Source organism: Hyla sarda, chromosome 2 (genome assembly GCF_029499605.1).
Source record: "Hyla sarda isolate aHylSar1 chromosome 2, aHylSar1.hap1, whole genome shotgun sequence".
In the NCBI taxonomy this organism is placed as follows: Eukaryota; Metazoa; Chordata; class Amphibia; order Anura; family Hylidae; genus Hyla; species Hyla sarda.
The window spans coordinates 372924707-372946492 of NC_079190.1; the positions used below are offsets into that span (position 1 = coordinate 372924707).

Consider the following 21786-nt stretch of genomic DNA (forward strand, 5'->3'; position numbering starts at 1 on the left):
TCTATCTATCATCTATTAATCTATCTTTCTATCTATCTCATATCTATCTATATATCTATATATCATCTATCTATCTATCTATCTCTCATATCTATCTATCTTTCATCTATCTCTCATCTATCTGAGATAGATATGAGATAGATAGATAAATAAATAGAAAGATAGATAGATACATAATTAGATGGATATAGATAGATGGATAGATAGATATGATATAGATAGATAGATATGAGATAGATAGATATGATATAGATAGATAGATAGATAGATAGGAGATAGATGGATAGATAGATAGATATGAGATAGATATGAGATAGATAGATAGATAGATAGATAGATAGATAGATAGATAGATATGAGATAGATAGATAGAAGATAGATGGATAGATATATAAAAAAAAAAACTCCAGAAGAGCAGCACAACAAAATTAAGAAAACCAATGCAATGGTGCACGCTGGTTGTGGACCTTGGTGAGAGGTTCACTTGTACTAGAAAAAAGCAAGAGACCAGCAGCACACAGAAAAATTAGTGCAAAAAAGGTGGAGATTTATTGCATTATCTCAGTGTACAAAAGAAGCGACGTTTCAGCGACCTCTCGTCGCCGTTCTCAAGGAGCTTGAGAACGGCAACGAGAGGTCGCTGAAACGTCTGTTCTTTTGTACACTGGGTGTGCTGCTGGTCTCTTGCTTTTTATTTTTTATTTTTTGAATAGATAGATAGATAGATAATAGATAGATGATTGATATAGATCAGTGTTTCCCAACTAGGGGGGCCTCCAGCTGTTGTAAAACTACAACTCCCAGTATGCTCATAAAGCCAAAGGAATGCTGGGAGTTGTAGTTTTGCAACAGCTGGAGGCCCCCTGGTTGGGAAACTGATCTATCTATCTATATCATATAAATGTATCTATATCATATCCATCTATCTATATCATATCCATCTATCCCCTATCTATCTATCTATCTATCTATTTAATCTATCTATCTATCTGTCTATATCATATCTATCATCTATCTATCTATATCATATCTATGTATCTATCATCTATCTATCGATCTGTCTATCATCTATCTATCCATCTATTTATGTATCTTTCTATATATCATCTCTCTATATATCATCTATTTATCTATCTATCTATCTCATATCTATCTATCTATCTATCTAAAAAGCAAAGGAGCAACAGCACTCTAAAATCCTCCAGCTAGGGTCCGGGTCCAGGATCCTGCATACGTAGTTCCAAGGAAAATGCTGTGGCTCTCAAGGTATGGTGAAAAAATGAAAACTATTTATTCATCCCAAATGTGCAAAGAGCGACGTTTCAATGGTCTCACACCATCATTATCAAGTGGCTTGATAATGATGGTGTGAGACCATTGAAGCGTTGCTCTTTGCACATTTGGGATGAATAAATAGTTTTCATTTTTTCACCATACCTTGAGTGCCACAGCATTTTCCTTGGAACTACGTATGCAGGATCCTGGACCCGAACCCTAGCTGGAGGCACCTACTCACGCTTGGAACTATATATATATATATATATATATATATATATATATATATATATATATACACAAATCAAAAAAAATGTTGCAGTCTCTTGTAATACCTTTTTTTTGGACTAACAGAATTTTGTAGAGACAAGCTTTCAGGATTCCTCCCTTTATCAAGTCCAATAGACAAGGACTAATGATCAAAGGACTTTATAAATTATCAGGGAGGAATCCCAAAAGTTTGTCTCTACAAAATTCTGTTAGTCCAATAAAAAAGGTATTACAATCTGCATCACTGGACTAATACGGCTACTCACATTTACTATACAGATATACACATACCTGAAGATGGTTTAGAACCCTGTGATGTCACACATGCTTGTGATGATGTCACCGTAAGCTGTACAAGGAGGTGCGCGCCGGCTGCAGTCTCTTCAGTGTGTTTTGCATTCACAACCTGTGGTGCAAAGTGTTTGTTAGAGAGTTTCTATTTGCGATAGAGAATTCAAGATTTTGACCGTTCCTTGTCTGAAGAGAGAACCACAAGGTAAGTCTCAGCCTCTTCTATTCATACATACACAGGGCTTTTGTTTGACAGTTTGCTTTTTTTTTTAGCAAAAAAAAAACAAGAAATTAACTTCCAAAAGAAATAACAAAAGTTATATTTCTCATAGCATTGTGACAATACTTGGCTTAGGCATTAAACATAATAAAACGCACAGATAGTATCATGACCAGAGCTTTTTCTTGCAAAACTGCTAAAATGCAATTATGCCCAAAAAAGCCCCCAAGAAAAAAAGTCCTAATTCATGAAGTTCTAAAAGATATAAGTCTATGAGAAAGATTTGGTGATGTAATAAAAGAATGACAGAAAGATTAGGGCAGAAATATAATATTATATAATAGAATTCTGTGTGTACTAACAATAGAAATACTCCGGGTACTCCGAAAGGGAACATTTTCAAATCAACTAGTGGCAGAAAGTCATATAGGGGACGGATAGATCCCAATGAGGTGGGGTAGGTTCATTATTAGTAAATGTATATAGCAGGATAGCCCAATTGTATCTACAGTATGAAGTTCACATGGCCCAGTGACCATACAGCCAAGCCCTAATAAACCGCCATTATTAGGACAGATTCAGGGTTGTCAGATATTACTAGGACCGGAGAGGTTCAGGTTTATCAGATATTACTAGGACCGGACAGGTTCAGGGTTATCAGATATTACTAGGACCGGACAGGTTCAGGGTTATCAGATATTACTAGGACCGGACAGGTTCAGGTTTATCAGATATTACTAGGACCGGACAGGTTCAGGGTTATCAGATATTACTAGGACTGTACAGATTCAGGGTTATCAGATATTACTAGAACCCGACAGGTTCAGGGTTATCAGATATTACTAGGACCAGACAGGTTCAGGGTTATCAGATATTACTAGGACCGGACAGGTTCAGGGTTATCAGATATTACAAGGACTGGACAGGTTCAGGGTTATCAGATATTACTAGTACCGGACAGGTTCAGGGTTATCAGATATTACTAGGAGCGGAGAGGTTCAGGGTTATCAGATATTACTAGGACCAGACAGGTTCAGGGTTATCAGATATTACTAGGACCGGACAGGTTCAGGGTTATCAGATATTACTAGGACCAGACAGGTTCAGGGTTATCAGATATTACTAGGACCGGACAGAATCAGGGTTGTCAGATATTACTAGGACCGGACAGGTTCAGGGTTATCAGATATTACTAGGACTGGACAGAATCAGGGTTGTCAGATATTACTAGGACCGGACAGGTTCAGGGTTATCAGATATTACTAGGACCAGACAGGTTCAGGGTTATCAGATATTACTAGGACTGGACAGGTTCAGGGTTATCAGATACAGATATTACTAGGACTGGACAGGTTCAGGGTTATCAGATACAGATATTACTAGGACCGGACAGGTTAAGGGTTATCAGACATTGGTAACCTCAGGGAAGACGTCTCCATATAAAACACTTATAGATAAGCGTCTTCTTCTGAGGCTGCGATGGTCTTAGTGTTATCTTGTAGTTCTGTGCTGGACATTTCTGCTCTGTATGAAGGATCTATTGTATAATGACAGGAATGATGACATGTTGTCTAATGTGTTCACTTATCTCTCTCTCTCTAGTATTTTCAGGCTCTGACCTGTGACCATGGCCTCTCCACAAGACCCATTGCTGAAGGAGGAGGAAGAAGCAATGGAGGACCATAGTGATATGGATGTAGAAAAGAGCGATATCCCTGAGAGGCAGAACCTGCCATCTCTAAGCGTGATGTCCACCGCACGTTCCATCATCACCATAGTGATCCTCGCCTTTGTTAATTTGCTCATCTATGCAAATCGCTCCAGCGTGGCGGGGGTGCTGCCTTATATACAGAAAGCATATGACACCAATGCTAGTCTGTCCGGCTTATTGAATACATTGTTCATTGGAAGCTACGTGCTGGTCGCACCAATTGCCGGATATTTGGGCGACCACTGTAATAAGAAATATACTGTTTGCGCAGGAGTCAGCGTTTGGCTGAGCATGACACTTACCCTGTCATTCATCCCTGACGGGTACTTCCTGCTCTTCCTGCTGACGAGTGGACTGGTTGGGGCCGGAGAGGCGACTTTCTGCACCATCGCCCCCTCCATCATTGCAGACCTTTTTACAAGTGACCAGCGGACCCGCATGCTGAACGTGTTTTACTCCGTCATACCTGTAGGCTGCGGACTAGGATACATCATCGGGCCCAAAGTGACTGATGCAGCAAGAGGCGATTGGCACTGGGCGTTTCGGGTCACCCCTGGCCTGGGCCTCATAGCTGTGGCTTTGATGATTTTGGTCACAAAGGAGCTTCCAAGAACGACTACAAACGGGAAGAAGAACAACAAATCCCAGAAGTTTGCCAAATGGGCGACAGATCTGAAAAAACTATTTAAAAATCGAAGCTTCATGTTAACCACCATGGGATCGACGGCTGTATCCTTCATAGTGGGAGCCATAGGTGTATGGGGTCCGTCATACCTGACCCATGCACGAACACTCCTACAAGAGAAGGACCCTTGCCGCGCTGAACCGTGTGAAAATCACGACATCCTAATATTTGGTGTGGTTACAGTCGTTTCCGGCATTCTGGGAGTTGTAGCAGGGACGGAGATAAGTAAAAGATATCGCAAATCCAACCCACGGGCGGACCCGCTTGTGTGTGGATGCGCGATGATGCTCTCCGCCCCTTTTCTTCTGTTGGCATTGACTTTTGGCAACATCAGCCTCGTTGCCACCAACATCTTCATCTTCATCGGAGAGACGCTTCTGTCAGTAAATTTCACCCTCATATCTGACATTATACTAAAAGTAGTAACTCCGTGGAGGAGATCTTCAGCCCTGGCCGTGCAGATGACAATCTATCACCTCCTAGGTGACGCCGGCAGCCCGTACCTCATCGGCCTGATATCTGACACCTACGAACTAGGATATGCCAAATCCCCTCTTCTGAAATACCGCAGCCTGGAGTATGCCCTCATGACCTGCACCATAATGGCAGTCATCGGAGGGGCCTTCTTCATGGCCACGGCCCTATTTATAGAGAGGGACGAAAAAGAAGCAGAGATGGAATCAGAACCTCCGTCATCCTCCTCCTCCTCACTGCTTCCTGCCGATGAGGACCGCGCTTCAGACTGAGGAAAAGTCATTGCTTACCTTTATCTCGTTTACTTCATTAAAAAAAAAAAATTTAAAAAATAGTTGCATTTGTTCTATGTTCCACTTTACCCCTTATTCTCTACCCAGGGGCGGACACAGACAGCAGAGGGCCCTTGTGCAAAGAATGTGCTTGGGCCCCCCCCAAAAAAAAACATCAATTGTTCAGCACCCCGCCTCCATGTGTCACTTACTCAGGTGGACCCCCATATGTCACTTGCTGTATACGTTTCTATTTATTTATTAAGGCCTCCCATATGCCGCAGCTCATTCAAGCCCCCCACATTAGGTAGCATAGCTTTCCCACATTAGGTAGCATAGATTCCCCCCATTAGGTAGCATAGATTCCCAACATTAGGTAGCATAGATTCCCCAAATTAGGTAGCATAGTTTCCTCACATTAGGTAGCATAGTTTCCCCACATTAGGTAGCATAGATTCCCTACATTAGGTAGCAGTTTCCCCACATTAGGTAGCATAGTTTCCCCACAATAGGTAGCACATATTCCCCACATTAGGTAACATAGTTTCCCCACATTAGGTAGCATAGTTTCCCCACATTAGGTAGCACAGATTCCCCACATTAGGTAACATAGTTTCCCCACATTAGGTAGCATAGCTTCCCCACATTAGGTAGCATAGTTTCCCCACATTAGGTAGCATAGTTTCCCCACATTAGGTAGCACAGATTCCCCATATTAGGTAACATAGTTTCCCCACATTAGGTAGCATAGATTCCTCACATTAGGTAGCCATAGCCCCGCCAAACACATAGACAAACACAGACACACACAGAGACACACTTACCTGCCCTGCACAGCGCTTCTCCTCTCCGGCAGCGGCCTGACTAGTGACGTCACTGACGTCCTCCTAAGCGGGTCTGCAGAAGTACGTCACTTGTGCGACGTCCCTCGTTAGACCCCGGTCGGCCGGAGGCAGACTCACTGTCTATTATACCCCGCAGCTGCTTTAGAACAGTGAGCAGCGGCGGCGCCAACCCTACCATGAACCTACTAGGCACAAAAAAAAGGGGGCAGCAAAATGCCACCCCTGAAAAGTGCCACCTGGGACTTATGGTCCCAACGGGTCCCATGGTAGGGCAGACCAGAGGCGGCTCTAGACTTTGTGAGGCCTTGGGCGAAACTTGAACATGAGGCCCTGCTTCATTTTCTGCTGAAATTACATGGTGGTCCGGCTGTGAGATGGTTATACTGTGACATCACTGTGTATTATCCCTGTACTGTAGCATCACTGTGTATTATCTCTGTACTGTGCCATCACTCTGTGTATTATCCCTGTAATGTGACATCACTGTGTATTATCTCTGTACTGTGACATCACTGTGTATTGTCCCTGTACTGTGACATCACTGTGTGTATTATCCCTGTACTGTGACATCACTGTGTATTATCCCTGTACTGTGACATCACTCTGTATATTATCCCTGTACTGTGACATCACTGTGGGTATTATCCCTGTACTGTGACATCACTGTGTGTATTATCCCTGTACTGTGACATCACTGTGCATTATCCCTGTACAGTGACATCACTGTGCATTATTCCTGTACTGTGACATCACTGTGTATTATTCCTGTACTGTGACATCACTGTGTATTAATCCTGTACTGTGACATCACTGTGTATTATTCCTGTACTGTGACATCACTGTGTATTATTCCTGTACTGTGACATCACTGTGTATTATTCCTGTACTGTGACATCACTGTGTATTATTCCTGTACTGTGACATCACTGTGTATTAATCCTGTACTGTGACATCACTGCGTATTATTCCTGTACTGTGACATTACTATGTGTATTATCTCTGTACTGTGACATCACTGTGTATTATCCCTGTACTGTGACGTCACTGTGTATTATCCCTGTACTATGACATCACTGTGTATATTATCCCTCCCTGTACTGTGACATCACTGTTTGTATTATCTCTGTACTGTGACATCACTTTTTATTATCCCTGTACTGTGACATCGCTGTGTGTATTATCTCTGTACTGTGACATCACTGTGTATTATCCCTGTACTGTGACATCACTGTGTGTATTATCTCTGTACTGTGACATCACTATGTGTATTATCTCTGTACTGTGACATTATCCCTGTACTGTGACATCACTGTGTATTATCCCTGTACTGTGACATCACTGTGTTTTATCCCTGTACTGTGACATCACTGTGTATCATGCCTGTACTGTGACATCACTGTGTATTATCCCTGTACTGTGACATCACTGTGTATATTATCCCTGTACTGTGACATCACTGTGTATATTATCCTGTACTGTGACATCACTGTGTGTATTATCCCTGTACTGTGACATCACTGTGTATATTATCCATGTACTGTGACATCACTGTGTATCATGCCTGTACTGTGACATCACTGTGTATTATCCCTGTACTGTGACATCACTGTGTATATTATCCCTGTACTGTGACATCACTGTGTGTATTATCCCTGTACTGTGACATCACTGTGTGTATTATCTCTGTACTGTGACATCACTGTGTGTATTATCGCTGTACTGTGACATCACTGTGTATTATCCCTGTACTGTGACATCACTCTGTATATTATCTCTGTACTGGGACATCACTCTGTATATTATCCCTGTACTGTGACATCACTGTGTATTATTCCTGTACTGTGACATCACTGTGTATTATTCCTGTAGTGTGACATCACTGTGTATTATTTCTGTACTGTGACATCACTGTGTATTATTCCTGTACTGTGACATCACTGTGTGTATTATCTCTGTACTGTCACATCACTGTGTATTATCCCTGTACTGTGACATCACTGTGTATTATCCCTGTACTGTGACGTCACTGTGTATTATCCCTGTACTATGACATCACTGTGTATATTATCCCTCCCTGTACTGTGACATCACTGTGTGTATTATCTCTGTACTGTGACATCACTGTGTATTATCCCTGTACTGTGACATCACTGTGTGTATTATCTCTGTACTGTGACATCACTGTGTGTATTATCTCTGTACTGTGACATCACTGTGTGTAATATCCCTGTACTGTGACATCTCTGTGTATTATCCCTGTACTGTGACATCACTGTGTATTATCCCTGTACTGTAACATCACTGTGTATATTATCCCTGTACTGTGACATCACTGTGTGTATTATCCCTGTACTGTGACATCACTGTGTGTATTATCCCTGTACTGTGACATCACTGTGTATATTATCTCTGAACTATAACATCACTGTGTGTTATCTCTATACTGCAACATCACTGTTGATACTTACACTGCACTGTGACATCACTGTATATATTAAGCCTGTATACCCTAATGCCACTGTACATATTTACCTTGCACTGTGAGTGACAATACAGGGTAAAGATGCACATTGACATCACAGTTCAGAGTTAATATAAACAGCAATGTCTCTGTAAAGGGACAATAAGCAGTTTTGCCACTACAATGTTAATAAACGCAGTGTTGTCACAGTAGAGTGTAACTATACAGTGATGTCATTGTACCGGGAAAATATACACAGTCAAGTCAGCATTCAAGAATAATAAACTGTGATGTCACTACAGGGTTGTTATACACATTGACATCAAATTACAGGATGAAGCACAGTGATGTCACAGTTTATTATGAAGCACAGTGATGTCACAGTTTATTATGAAGCACAGTGATGTCACAGTTTATTATGAAGCACAGTGATGTCACAGTTTATTATGAAGCACAGTGAGGTCACAGTTTATTATGAAGCACAGTGATGTCACAGTTTATTATGAAGCACAGTGATGTCAGTTTATTATGAAGCACAGTGATGTCGGTTTATTATGAAGCACAGTGATGTCACAGTATATTATAAAGCACAGTGATATCACAGTTTATTATGAAGCACAGTGATGTCACAGTATATTATAAAGCACGGTGATATCACAGTTTATTATAAAGCACAGTGATATCACAGTTTATTATGAAGCACAGTGATGTCACAGTTTATTATGAAGCACAGTGATGTCACAGTTTATTATGAAGCACAGTGATGTCACAGTTTATTATGAAGCACAGTGATGTCACAGTTTATTATGAAGCACAGTGATGTCAGTTTATTATGAAGCACAGTGATGTCAGTTTATTATGAAGCACAGTGATTTCACAGTTTATTATGAAGCACAGTGATGTCACAGTTTATTATGAAGCACAGTGATGTCACAGTTTATTATGACGCACAGTGATGTCAGTTTATTATGAAGCACAGTGATTTCACAGTTTATTATGAAGCACAGTGATGTCACAGTTTATTATGAAGCACAGTGATGTCACAGTTTATTATGAAGCACAGTGATGTCAGTTTATTATGAAGCACAGTGATGTCGGTTTATTATGAAGCACAGTGATGTCACAGTATATTATAAAGCACAGTGATATCACAGTTTATTATGAAGCACAGTGATGTCACAGTATATTATAAAGCACAGTGATATCACAGTTTATTATAAAGCACAGTGATGTCACAGTTTACTATGAAGCACAGTGATGTCACAGTTTATTATGAAGCATAGTGATGTCACAGTTTATTATGAAGCACAGTGATGTCACAGTTTATTATGAAGCACAGTGATGTCACAGTTTATTATGAAGCACAGTGATGTCACAGTTTATTATGAAGCACAGTGATGTCACAGTTTATTATGAAGCACAGTGATGTCACAGTTTATTATGAAGCATAGTGATGTCACAGTTTATTATGAAGCACAGTGATGTCAGTTTATTATGAAGCACAGTGATGTCAGTTTATTATGAAGCACAGTGATTTCACAGTTTATTATGAAGCACAGTGATGTCACAGTTTATTATGAAGCACAGTGATGTCACAGTTTATTATGAAGCACAGTGATGTCACAGTTTATTATGAAGCATAGTGATGTCACAGTTTATTATGAAGCACAGTGATGTCAGTTTATTATGAAGCACAGTGATGTCAGTTTATTATGAAGCACAGTGATTTCACAGTTTATTATGAAGCACAGTGATGTCACAGTTTATTATGAAGCACAGTGATGTCACAGTTTATTATGAAGCACAGTGATGTCACAGTTTATTATGAAGCACAGTGATGTCACAGTTTATTATGAAGCACAGTGATGTCACAGTTTATTATGAAGCACAGTGATGTCACAGAGACTACAGAATGTACAACTGTACGTATGATGAAGATGGCGGGATGCTATCGAAACGTCACACATACATGGGGGAATAAAACACTTTGTTTTTGCACCTTATCTGGGAGTGCCGCTGGATCTTTAGTTTTGTAGATAGATAGATAGATAGATAGTTGATATATAGATAGATAGATAGATAGATAGATAGATAATAGATATGAGATAGATAGATAGATAGATATGAGATAGATAGATAGATAGATAGATAGATAGATAGATAGATAGATAGATAGATCAGTGTATCCCAACCAGGGGGCCTCTAGCTATTCCAAAACAACAACTCCCAGCATGTCTTTGGCTTTAGGAGCATACTGGGAGTTGTAGTTTTGCAACAGCTGGAGGCCCCCTGGTTGGGAAACACTGATCTATCTATCTATCAATCATCTATCTATCCATCTATCTCCTATCTATCTATATCATATCTATCTATCTATATCATGTCTATCTATCATCTATCTATCTATCTATCTATCATCTATTAATCTATCTTTCTATCTATCTCATATCTATCTATATATCTATATATCATCTATCTATCTATCTATCTCTCATATCTATCTATCTTTCATCTATCTCTCATCTATCTGAGATAGATATGAGATAGATAGATAAATAAATAGAAAGATAGATAGATACATAATTAGATGGATATAGATAGATGGATAGATAGATATGATATAGATAGATAGATATGAGATAGATAGATATGATATAGATAGATAGATAGATAGATAGGAGATAGATGGATAGATAGATAGATATGAGATAGATATGAGATAGATAGATAGATAGATAGATATGAGATAGATAGATAGATAGATAGATAGATATGAGATAGATAGATAGAAGATAGATGGATAGATATATAAAAAAAAAAACTCCAGAAGAGCAGCACAACAAAATTAAGAAAACCAATGCAATGGTGCACGCTGGTTGTGGACCTTGGTGAGAGGTTCACTTGTACTAGAAAAAAGCAAGAGACCAGCAGCACACAGAAAAATTAGTGCAAAAAAGGTGGAGATTTATTGCATTATCTCAGTGTACAAAAGAAGCGACGTTTCAGCGACCTCTCGTCGCCGTTCTCAAGGAGCTTGAGAACGGCAACGAGAGGTCGCTGAAACGTCTGTTCTTTTGTACACTGGGTGTGCTGCTGGTCTCTTGCTTTTTATTTTTTATTTTTTGAATAGATAGATAGATAGATAATAGATAGATGATTGATATAGATCAGTGTTTCCCAACTAGGGGGGCCTCCAGCTGTTGTAAAACTACAACTCCCAGTATGCTCATAAAGCCAAAGGAATGCTGGGAGTTGTAGTTTTGCAACAGCTGGAGGCCCCCTGGTTGGGAAACTGATCTATCTATCTATATCATATAAATGTATCTATATCATATCCATCTATCTATATCATATCCATCTATCCCCTATCTATCTATCTATCTATCTATCTATCTATCTATTTAATCTATCTATCTATCTGTCTATATCATATCTATCATCTATCTATCTATATCATATCTATGTATCTATCATCTATCTATCGATCTGTCTATCATCTATCTATCCATCTATTTATGTATCTTTCTATATATCATCTCTCTATATATCATCTATTTATCTATCTATCTATCTCATATCTATCTATCTATCTATCTAAAAAGCAAAGGAGCAACAGCACTCTAAAATCCAAAAGATATAAAAGGGAAGGTGCAGGCAACCTGTAAAAGGATCAAGTCCAACGATCCATCCAAATGTAAAAAAGGAAGATCAGGGCAGCACTCCAATAACGTGAAAAAAGATAAAATTTATTCCATCAAAACAATGTGCAAAACAGCAGCGACGTTTCGATCCTCTCCAGGATCTTTTTCAAGCTTGAAAAAGATCCTGGAGAGGATCGAAACGTCGCTGCTGTTTTGCACATTGTTTTGATGGAATAAATTTTATCTTTTTTCACGTTATTGGAGTGCTGCCCTGATCTTCCTTTTATCTATCTATCTATCTATCTATCTATCTATCTATCTATCTATATATATATATATATATATATATATATCATCCATCTACCTATCTATCTCTCATATCTATTTATTTATCTATCTATCTATCTATCTCTCATCTATCTGAGTTAGATAGATAGATAGATAGATAGATAGATAGATAGATAGATAGATATGAGATAGATATGAGGATAGATAGATAGATATGAGAAAGATAGATAGATAGATAGATAGATAGATGCATAAATAGATGGATATAGATAGATGGATGGATGGATAGATATGAGATAGATAGATAGATAGATAGGAGATAGCTATATAATAGATTGATAGATAGATAGATAGATAGATAGATAGATAGATCAGTGTTTCCAAACCTGGGGGCCTCCAGCTGTTGCAAAACTACAACTCCCAGTATGCTCATAAAGCCAAAGGAATGCTGGGAGTTGTAGTTTTGCAACAGCTGCAGGCCCCCTGGTTGGGAAACACTGAACTACCTCCCACTGTCTCCTACAACTTTCCCCCTCTCCCCCAAGCAAGTTACTTACTTTAAAAGGGCAGCATCAGCAGTGGGCACTGGGCAGGTAAGTCTTCCATACTGGTGGTGTCCGGGCCTGTATACACACAGCGGGCCTGCTCCACAAGGTCCAGCATACAGGGGAGTGAGAGAGGGGGAGGAGCTTCCTGTCTGCTCTTCCCAGTCTGCATAGCGCGGCCCCTGTGTGGTGACAGGGCTGCAGGCTGAAGATTTATTTAAAAAAAGGATGCCGGAGTAGGTGGCTCCGGGGGGCGTCGGGTGCAGCGGGGGCTCGGGCCCCTTACTGGTGGCCATGAGAGCTGCTACTGAACTATTGCTGCTAGGGGGGGCATAAGGGGGGGGCAATCATGATGTAGGGGGTGGGGCCGTGGCCCCCTCTGGCCCCCCTAACCTCCCCCCCAGAGACGCCACTGGCTGCAGGGGTGGTTGAACGCAGCGTCCATCCGGGTGCTGTCAAAGTTGCTGTGGTCGGGGAGTATGCGGTGGTATGTGGCCTAATGCTCGCCTCTGGGGCCGGACCTGGAGAAGGCAGCGGGCCCCCTCTCACGCTGGGCCCCTGTGCAGCTGAACCGGCTGCACAGGCGTTATGTCCGCCCCTGTGTGGTAGGGTTTATTTGGGAGGTACAGTTTGTGGCAGGATTAAATTCAGAGGGCACATTGTGTGGCAGTATTTTATTCAGAGAGCACAGTGTGTTACACTATTACATTCATGGGCACAGTGTGTGGCAGTATTATATTCAGAGGGCACAGTGTGTGGCACTATTGCATTCATGGGCGCAGTGTGTGGCAGTATTATATTCAAGGTTAGGGATATCACTTAGTATTGTGGGTAAGGAGATGAATTGTGGTGAGGAGAACTTGCCATAGCAGTCTTGGACAGATGCAGAGAATGAAAGAGAATGTCTAAAATCAGTACTCTATTCTCCTGTAGCTTAAAATGTTTGTCTGGCAGATATTTCACTGAGAAATTATGAATGGCCAAATTCTTCATTGACCTCTGGGCTGGAGAGGAAAGAAAAGGAAAAGTGAGCGACTCAGAGAAGACGTCACCAATGATTACTCAGAAAGCTGTGAGATGACTGTAATCAATTTTTTACAGCTCACTTAAATTCAGGGGGAATACTTCCCCAGCTTAAAGTGTATCTGTCAGATCCAGCAAAAAAAAAAAAAAAAAAGAAAGAAATGATATGTTACTCAGTTCCTGATCCTGACCATGTACATACCTATATTTGTTCTAAAAATACCTCTTTTCATTAGCTGACAGTGTTAGAAATCCTCTCAGGGGAAGGGGGCATGTCCCTCCCTTGTGGTTAGTGTCCCAGTAGGTATGGGGACGTCTAGTGGTGGGATTTTTAGGAGCCATTTTCATCTTTAAAAATTTTAATACCTTCATGACCCAGCATTTTTTTTTGTCTCACGTTTTTAGCTCCTCACATTCTAAGACCCATAACTTTTTTATTTTACCTCTGACAAAGTTGTATTAGGGCTTCTTATTTGTGGGGCAAGTTATACTTTTCATTAGAGCACTTCATTTCATCATATAATGTATTACAGAGCCATAAAAAAATTGAAAACAAAAGTGAAATTGCCCAATTTTGTGGGACAATTCATTTTTCAGGGTTCACAATACAGTAAATCTGACATGCTATCTTTATTCTATTGGTCCGTACGATTTCAATAATAACAAATTTGGGTAATTTTTGTTTTAAGGTAAAAAAATATCAATTTTAAGTTTAATGCCAACTAAAACTTCATTATTTTTTCCACCTACGGAGCTATGTTAGGGTTTATTTTTTGCAACATGAGCTGTAGTTTTTAACAGTACTTTTGCATATATATGACTTTTTGATAACTTTTTATTACGTTTTTTTCTGGGACGTGATGTGACAATTTTTTTTTTTAGCGTTTACGACTTTTACCGTGCAGCATCAGGAATATCGTAATTTAATAGTTGGGACAATTACACACGCGCCAATACCAAATATCTTTACTAATTTTTGTTTACAGTGTTTTATTTGAACAATAGGAAAAGGGGGGTGATTTGAACTTTTATTAGGGGAAAGATATTTTTTGTATTTTTAAAAACCTTTTGAAAACATTTTTTGACACCTCTAGGCCATCATTATATGGCTAACATAGATCAATGTATTGCTTTTGTATTACATTGATCTATGTTTTTGGCGCTCGAATGCTAAGGGTAGCCAAAGGCAGCCTTAAGCAATAACAGATCCACTGAGCAGCTTGAAAGGACTGGTAAGTCCCTGTTCTTTCCTGACAACCCTTCTGCAGCTCACAATTATATCACAGAGGTGCAGATGGGTCCCCTAGACCTCAGAGATGTCAGCTGCTGATAGCAGTGGGGATCTGCCGGTTATGATATGGACCCGACCCATGTCCCGCTCACCCGACTCATGATGTACCAGTACTTCATAGGTCGGAAATGGATTAAACAACTAAATTACAACAGGTCTTTAATTTTCATCAGTTACAACATAAAAAACAAATAAAAAATATCTGACAGTGCCCATTTAAGATGAAGAGGGACCTACATCTTTCTACGAATGCGATTGGCTGGTGCCCTGAATTTCCTGGTTTAAAGAAGCACCAATCAGCTGACAGCCAACCACTGGCTAAGGACACAACACATCAGCCAACAAGGCTAACCCTTCCCTCTTACCCCTACACACGGAGTAAAAATTTGGAGCATTGTGCAACATTGTACCTTAGGGCCCCTCCCCATTTAGCCCCTCCTTTTTTGTAAAAAAAAAAAATCTCGGATTTTTAATATCTGGCTACCTTAATGTAATAGGGTAGCAAACAATCTGTTTTTTTCTCTGTCTGTCCTTCATTTACCAACAATGTTAATCTGACCACTATACAATGTATTTATTCTTGATTTCACAACCAGGGCCTACTGCTACTATACAGTAAAGAGTTACTGAACATAAAGTCTTATCTGATAGATCAGGGCTGTGTTTTTGGTAAACATGATTGGCAGTTAATCATTACTCTAATTAATAACACAGGATTTGTTTTTTGTATAAGTCATTGTAATTGTCCTCTTGCAGTTTCCTATCACAAAATCCATTGGCGCCATTGATTACAAAACTCAATTCAGTAAGCTGGAAAAATTCATTAAAATGTTAATGTCTTAAGATTTTGTAGAAGACAAAAAGTTGGTGACAGAGAGCTGGAATATGCATCTAAGATATTTTCAAAGTAATACTAGATGAGTTGTACATTTATAAAGTACTAAAGACCATTTTTGTTATTGTAAATATGAAGACTATTTTCCTATTTAAATAATTAATATACATAAGGAAAAATCCTAGTCAATTTCTTTTCTTTTAGGTGGTTTACTTCTTCCACAAATGGTGGCGCTATTGCTGTCTTTATAGTATAGTATAGACATTAAAACTGACAGGTAGGCTGGAGCTAAGGTATATGGCATCTTACTTATCGGGGAATGTTAGGTCTGAGCTCCCGATATCAGCCTGCGATCGTGTCTCGACCAGCAACCCATCTGCCATCATCGATTGGTTAACACAATCATCCACTTCATCACAAGTGACTACTGACACCCACAGTCAACAGTCGATGGGTTCCTCAGACACAACCCTCAGTTGGTATGGCCTGGGAGCAGTCCCTGTTCTCTCATTGCCTCTGTCCTATGCTGTTCACTTCCCTAAAGAAGTGTCTTATGCTGTGAGTTCAACTCTATTTAGTGAGGACAATCTACTAGAGGACAGTCAGTAGCTACTGCCCAGCCAAGTAGTGGAGGAGACATCTGCCGCTTCCTCTGCAAGGCGGGCAAGTAGTGATGAGGAGAGTGGCGTGGGAGGTGGAATTGCGGGCATTCAGGCTCCTTAAGCAGACACTGTTGAGGAACCTGAGGAAGACATCAGTGAAGAGCAGACGCAACTCGATGACTATGAACCGATTGAACTTGGGAGCCGGGTGCAGAAGGGGCTTCATCATCAGGAGAAGAGGGTTGCAGGTTGCCCCTGAGACAGCAGCTGAGCCAACAAGGTGGTAGCATGGTTGGCAGTCAGCATGGTGGCAGAACTGGAAAGTCTGGAGCCAAACGTGCCCGGGATAGACCACTGGCTTTGTGGCAGCCTACCTTCCCAGGAGGTAGTGAAACAGGGGTTCCTGGAGTCGTGGCAGTCAATCAGTGCAGACTGTTGGGGGGAAAATCAGTTATTCAGCGGTGTGGCAGCTTTTCATAAAGCATCCGGAGGATGTGTGTTGGCAAGATGTGTCGGCAGAAGGTGAAGCGTGGCCAGGGTCCCTATGTTGGCACCACGGCCCTGTGTCAACATATGCAGCATCCCCATAAAGCCGATGTGGTGGTCCAGCCTGCTGCTCGACCCCCTCAGCCGAAGGGAGCTGTGTGTCAAACCCATCTTCTGTCGCTCCTCCTACTTTGAGTCAGTCATTCCACCAGCAATCCATTGGCAAAGCCATGTCCAAGAGACAACAGTAGGCGCCCACTCATCCAATGGTGCAGAAGCTGAATGTGTTCCTGTCCAAGTTGCTGGTGCTGCAGTCCATCCCTTTTCAAGTAGTGGACTCTGCTCCTTTCAGAGAACTGATGGCTTGTGCCGATGTGAGGTGGAGAGTTCTAAGCTGTGATTACTTTGCGAAGAAGGCAGTACCAGCCCTGCACAATTTTGTGGAACAGAAGATGTACTAGTCCTTGAGCCGGTCTGTGTGTACCAAAGTGCACGCCAGCACCAACGTGTGGAGCTGTAACTACAGTCAGGGACAATACATATCCTTTACAGCCCACTGGGTGAATGTGGCTCCTGCACAGCCACAACAGCAACTTGGACAGGTCACGCTGCTTCTGCCTCCACGCTATCAAACCGTTGGTCCTGTGACAGTGTGCAACTCTGCCTCCTTATCCTTCACCGTGTCATCAGCCTCCACTGCACAGAAAAGTCTCAGTGCCCCTCCAGCACAAGATGTGTGCAGGGCACGGCGGTGTCACACTGTTCTTCACATGGTTTGCCTTGGCGAACGGAGTCACACAGGGGAGGAACTGCTAAAAGTAATTCATCAAGAAATCGAATCATGACTTACTCCATGAAAACTGGAAATGGGAACCATGGTGGCCGACAATGGGAAGAATATCTTGTCTGCGCTGACACAAGGAAGCCTGAGACATGCGCCCTGCATGGCACACATGTTCAATGTGGTTGTCAAGCGGTTCCTGAAGTGTTTCCCCCATCTACAAGACATTCTAACAATGGGAAGGAAACTTTGCATACACTTCAGCTATTCGTACACCGCAAAGCACACCCTCCCAACTATTCGAACAGAGAAAAGCCATCACCGATTTCTTGTGGATAGGGGTACTCCCCTGTGTAACTTCAATGTCAACCAGTGGCAGTTCATATGTGACACCTGCTGTTTGCACAGGCCCTTTGAGGAATCCACCTTATTAGTCAGTCGCCGGGATTACGGAATGAACAACGTCATTCCACTGATTCATTTACTACAACACGTGTTGAAAATGATGGCTGGTCAGGGCACTGGAGGCATGGCGCCTACATCTCCTCTTCTAGTCATCTGACAGGAGAGGAGGAGCAGGAGCTGCAAGAGGAGCTAGAGGGTTATGAGGAAGGCGAGACAAAGGACCCAGACACACCATGGCAGTATGCAGTGGAGATGGAGGCAGGGAGTCCCTTCAAGTCACTTGCACAAATGGCACAATGCATGCTCACTTTGCCAAATGTTCACCATTTGGAAGAAGGATGACTTCTGGCTCTCCACCTTATTGGACCCTCGGTACTGCCACAAAATGGGAACCTTATTTACACCCACTAAGAGGGAGGACAAACTAACCTACTACAGAGAAGTCCTACATCCCATCCTATCTTCACCATCGTCCATCCTCTTGCAGGTCTGACTCGGAAGCCCTCTTCTCTCACCTTCCACTGCCATGGCAGTTGGGGAGGGGTGGGATGGCAGGAGCAGTACCAGCTTTATCAACAGCAGCCTGAGTCTACAGTCACTGAGGAGTAGCTTTCTTCGTCCTCATAGTGAAGCAAATCATCAGCAGGAGGTAGACCTGAAGTCGGACCTGAACCAAAAGGTGGTGGCATACCTTGACATGACTATGCCAATACACCTTGAAGATCCGCTGGACTTCTGGGCAGCCAAACTTGATTTGTGGCCACAACTAGCAATGTTTTACCTGGAAAAGCTATCCTGCCCGCCCAGTTGTTTACCATCAAAGTTGGTGTTTAGTGTAGCGGGGGGCTATAGTAACCCCAAGGAGAACTCGTCTATCCACGAAACATGTCGAGAGACTGACCTTTGTGAAGATGAATCAGGCATGGATCAGCCAGGATTTCCACCCACCAATGCCAGATGCATCAAAGTAGATTGACCATGGTGCCACACCAACACTTTACAAATATGGATAGTGATAAACATATTTAAGGTGCTGCTCCCCAGTTACAGACATTACTCCGCATCAGACCACAAGTAAGTATGGAGGATATGCATTAGCTAAAACGTTACTTTTCTTAGGATAAAATATATGTACCCATTTTTTTTTTAATCAAGCAAAAGGAAAGGTGTGCAAAAAATACAATGTGCCACCTACACCACCAAGTATTGATATGATGCAAAGACCTCTAAAAGGTGGAAGGGAACAATGTATGGTCCATTAGAACTGGTGGGGGTAAAAACTTCCCTTGCAAGGCCCTACTCTCGCATTATTAATTCCCTTCTATTAATTCCCTTCTTAGCAACCCCACACAGGAACCTCTCCCTATTTCCACCTACAAATACTGCTATTTCATAGGGTTTTTAGGTGGAAGGGAAGGGAGAGGTTTCTGTGTGGAGCCACCCTTTTTAGGGCGAATAACACTTGCCAACAAGGGTATTAATAATGCAAGAGTAGGGCCTTACAGGAGGGAAGCTTTTACCCCCACCAGTTACAATGAACCATACATTCTTTCTTTCCACCTTTTAGAGGTCTTTGTATCACATCAAAACTTGGTGGTGTAGTTGGCACATGGTGTTTTCAGCATACCTTTCCTTTGGTTTGATTAAAAAAAAAATTGGGGTACATGTATTTTATACTAAGAATATTATTAAAAGTTAAGTTTTACGTGATGCACATCCTCAATACTTACTTGTGTACACTAACACTTTTACAAAAGTGACCGTTTTCTTCTGCCTACCTGCCTCAGCTACTATTCTGATCCTGCCACCCGTCTGATGCCACACATCTGATGCCAAGTTCTCCTTTTTTTCACCCACCTTCGTCACCTGGTACTGGTATTGCCACCCACCACCCTTCTATGTCACCGGATCACTTTCAGGACTCCTAATGCTGCTGATGCCATCTCCAGGCTGTCTCATACTGCCACTATATGTTCTCCTCATGCTTATGCCAGCTCCAGGCTGTGTCATTCTGCCACCATATGTTCTCCTCATGCTGCTGCCACCTTCAGACTGTCTCATTCTGCAACTATATTGTCTCCTCATGCTGCCGCCAACTCCAGGCTGTGTCATTCAGCCACTATATGGTCTCCTCATGCTGCCACCAACTACAGGCTGTGTCATTCAGCCACTATATGTTCTACTAGTGCTGTCGCCAACTCCAGGTTGCGCCTTTTAGCCACTCTATGGTCTTCTCATGCTGCCCCCAACTCCAGGCTGTGTCATTCAGCCACTATATGGTCTCTTCATGCTGCAGCCACCTCCACGCTGTGTCACTCAGGCACTACATGGTCTCCTCATGCTGCCGCCACCTCCACGCTGTCATTCGGCCACTATATGGTCTCCTCATACTGATGCCACCTCCAGGCTCTGTCAATGTGCCACTCTGCGACAGTGATTCTTATAGCGACGCCTCTAATCTGCATGTCATACTGAATAAAAATATTATTTCACTAACTCAGCAAACACCCTAAGTGTGTAACAGCAAGGCAAAGTGTTCTACACCCTTATTAAGGCTCTCTATAAGCCAGAAATAGCCATTTTTAATACAGATTCGCTGCAAATAAATTTGGTTCGAACCATTCGGTGAATAAACCGAATCGAATTTTTCAAAATTTCGCTCATCTCTAGGCACAATGTTTCCATAGTCACAAAAAAGTCCACTTCATGACACGAATGCCTAGGGTCTCCTAAATTAATTACTCTCAGTATAACTCTACTGATACTATTTTACACAAAGACATGAAAAGAGCATTAGCTACAGATCCAAAATTTACCTTATTAATCACATATTAACCCCTTAAGGACCTAGGGCGTACAAGTATGCCCTGGCTCCCTGATTCTTCAGGATGCCCGTGGGAATTTCTGTCCCCACCGGGCGGGGACTGGAATGGGATGCCTGCTGAAATCATTCAGCAGGCATCCTGTGCGAATGCTGGGGGGGGGGGGGTCCTGAGACCCCTGTGTCAGTGATTGCCGCAAATCAACGATCAATTCAGATCGGCGATTTGCGGCGATTCTGGGTCAATCGGGTCACCAGTGACCCTGTGACCCAGAGAAAAAGAGTGAATGGTGAACCCAGAGTCGGCACCAATCACCCTTGCCTAGCAGAAAAGAGGTGGCACCAGTGCCACCTCACGGTCTGCGTGATTAGTCTGCCGAAACGGCTGACCAAACACCGTCCTGCTGGGCGTCAATGGCAGGGCAATGGACATGCATGGACATCCAAAGGCATGCTGGGAGCTATAGTAGTGTGCTTCCAGCAGTTGCAAAACTACAATGCTCGGCATGCCCTTTGGCTGTCAGTGCATGCTGAGAGTTGTAGTTTTGCAACAGCTGAAGGCAC

General features: G+C 41.9%; 1 protein-coding gene across 1 annotated transcript; it reads left to right on the forward strand.

Annotated features, from left to right (window-relative positions):
- The first annotated feature begins 1893 nt into the window (after positions 1-1893).
- LOC130357976 (protein spinster homolog 1-like) lies at positions 1894-5236 on the forward strand. The gene is made up of 2 exons (XM_056560770.1): positions 1894-2041; positions 3659-5236. Exon 2 carries the CDS (start codon positions 3684-3686, stop codon positions 5196-5198), a length of 1515 nt encoding a protein of 504 aa, XP_056416745.1. The 5' UTR covers positions 1894-2041; positions 3659-3683; the 3' UTR covers positions 5199-5236.
- Positions 5237-21786: the final 16550 nt, after the last annotated feature.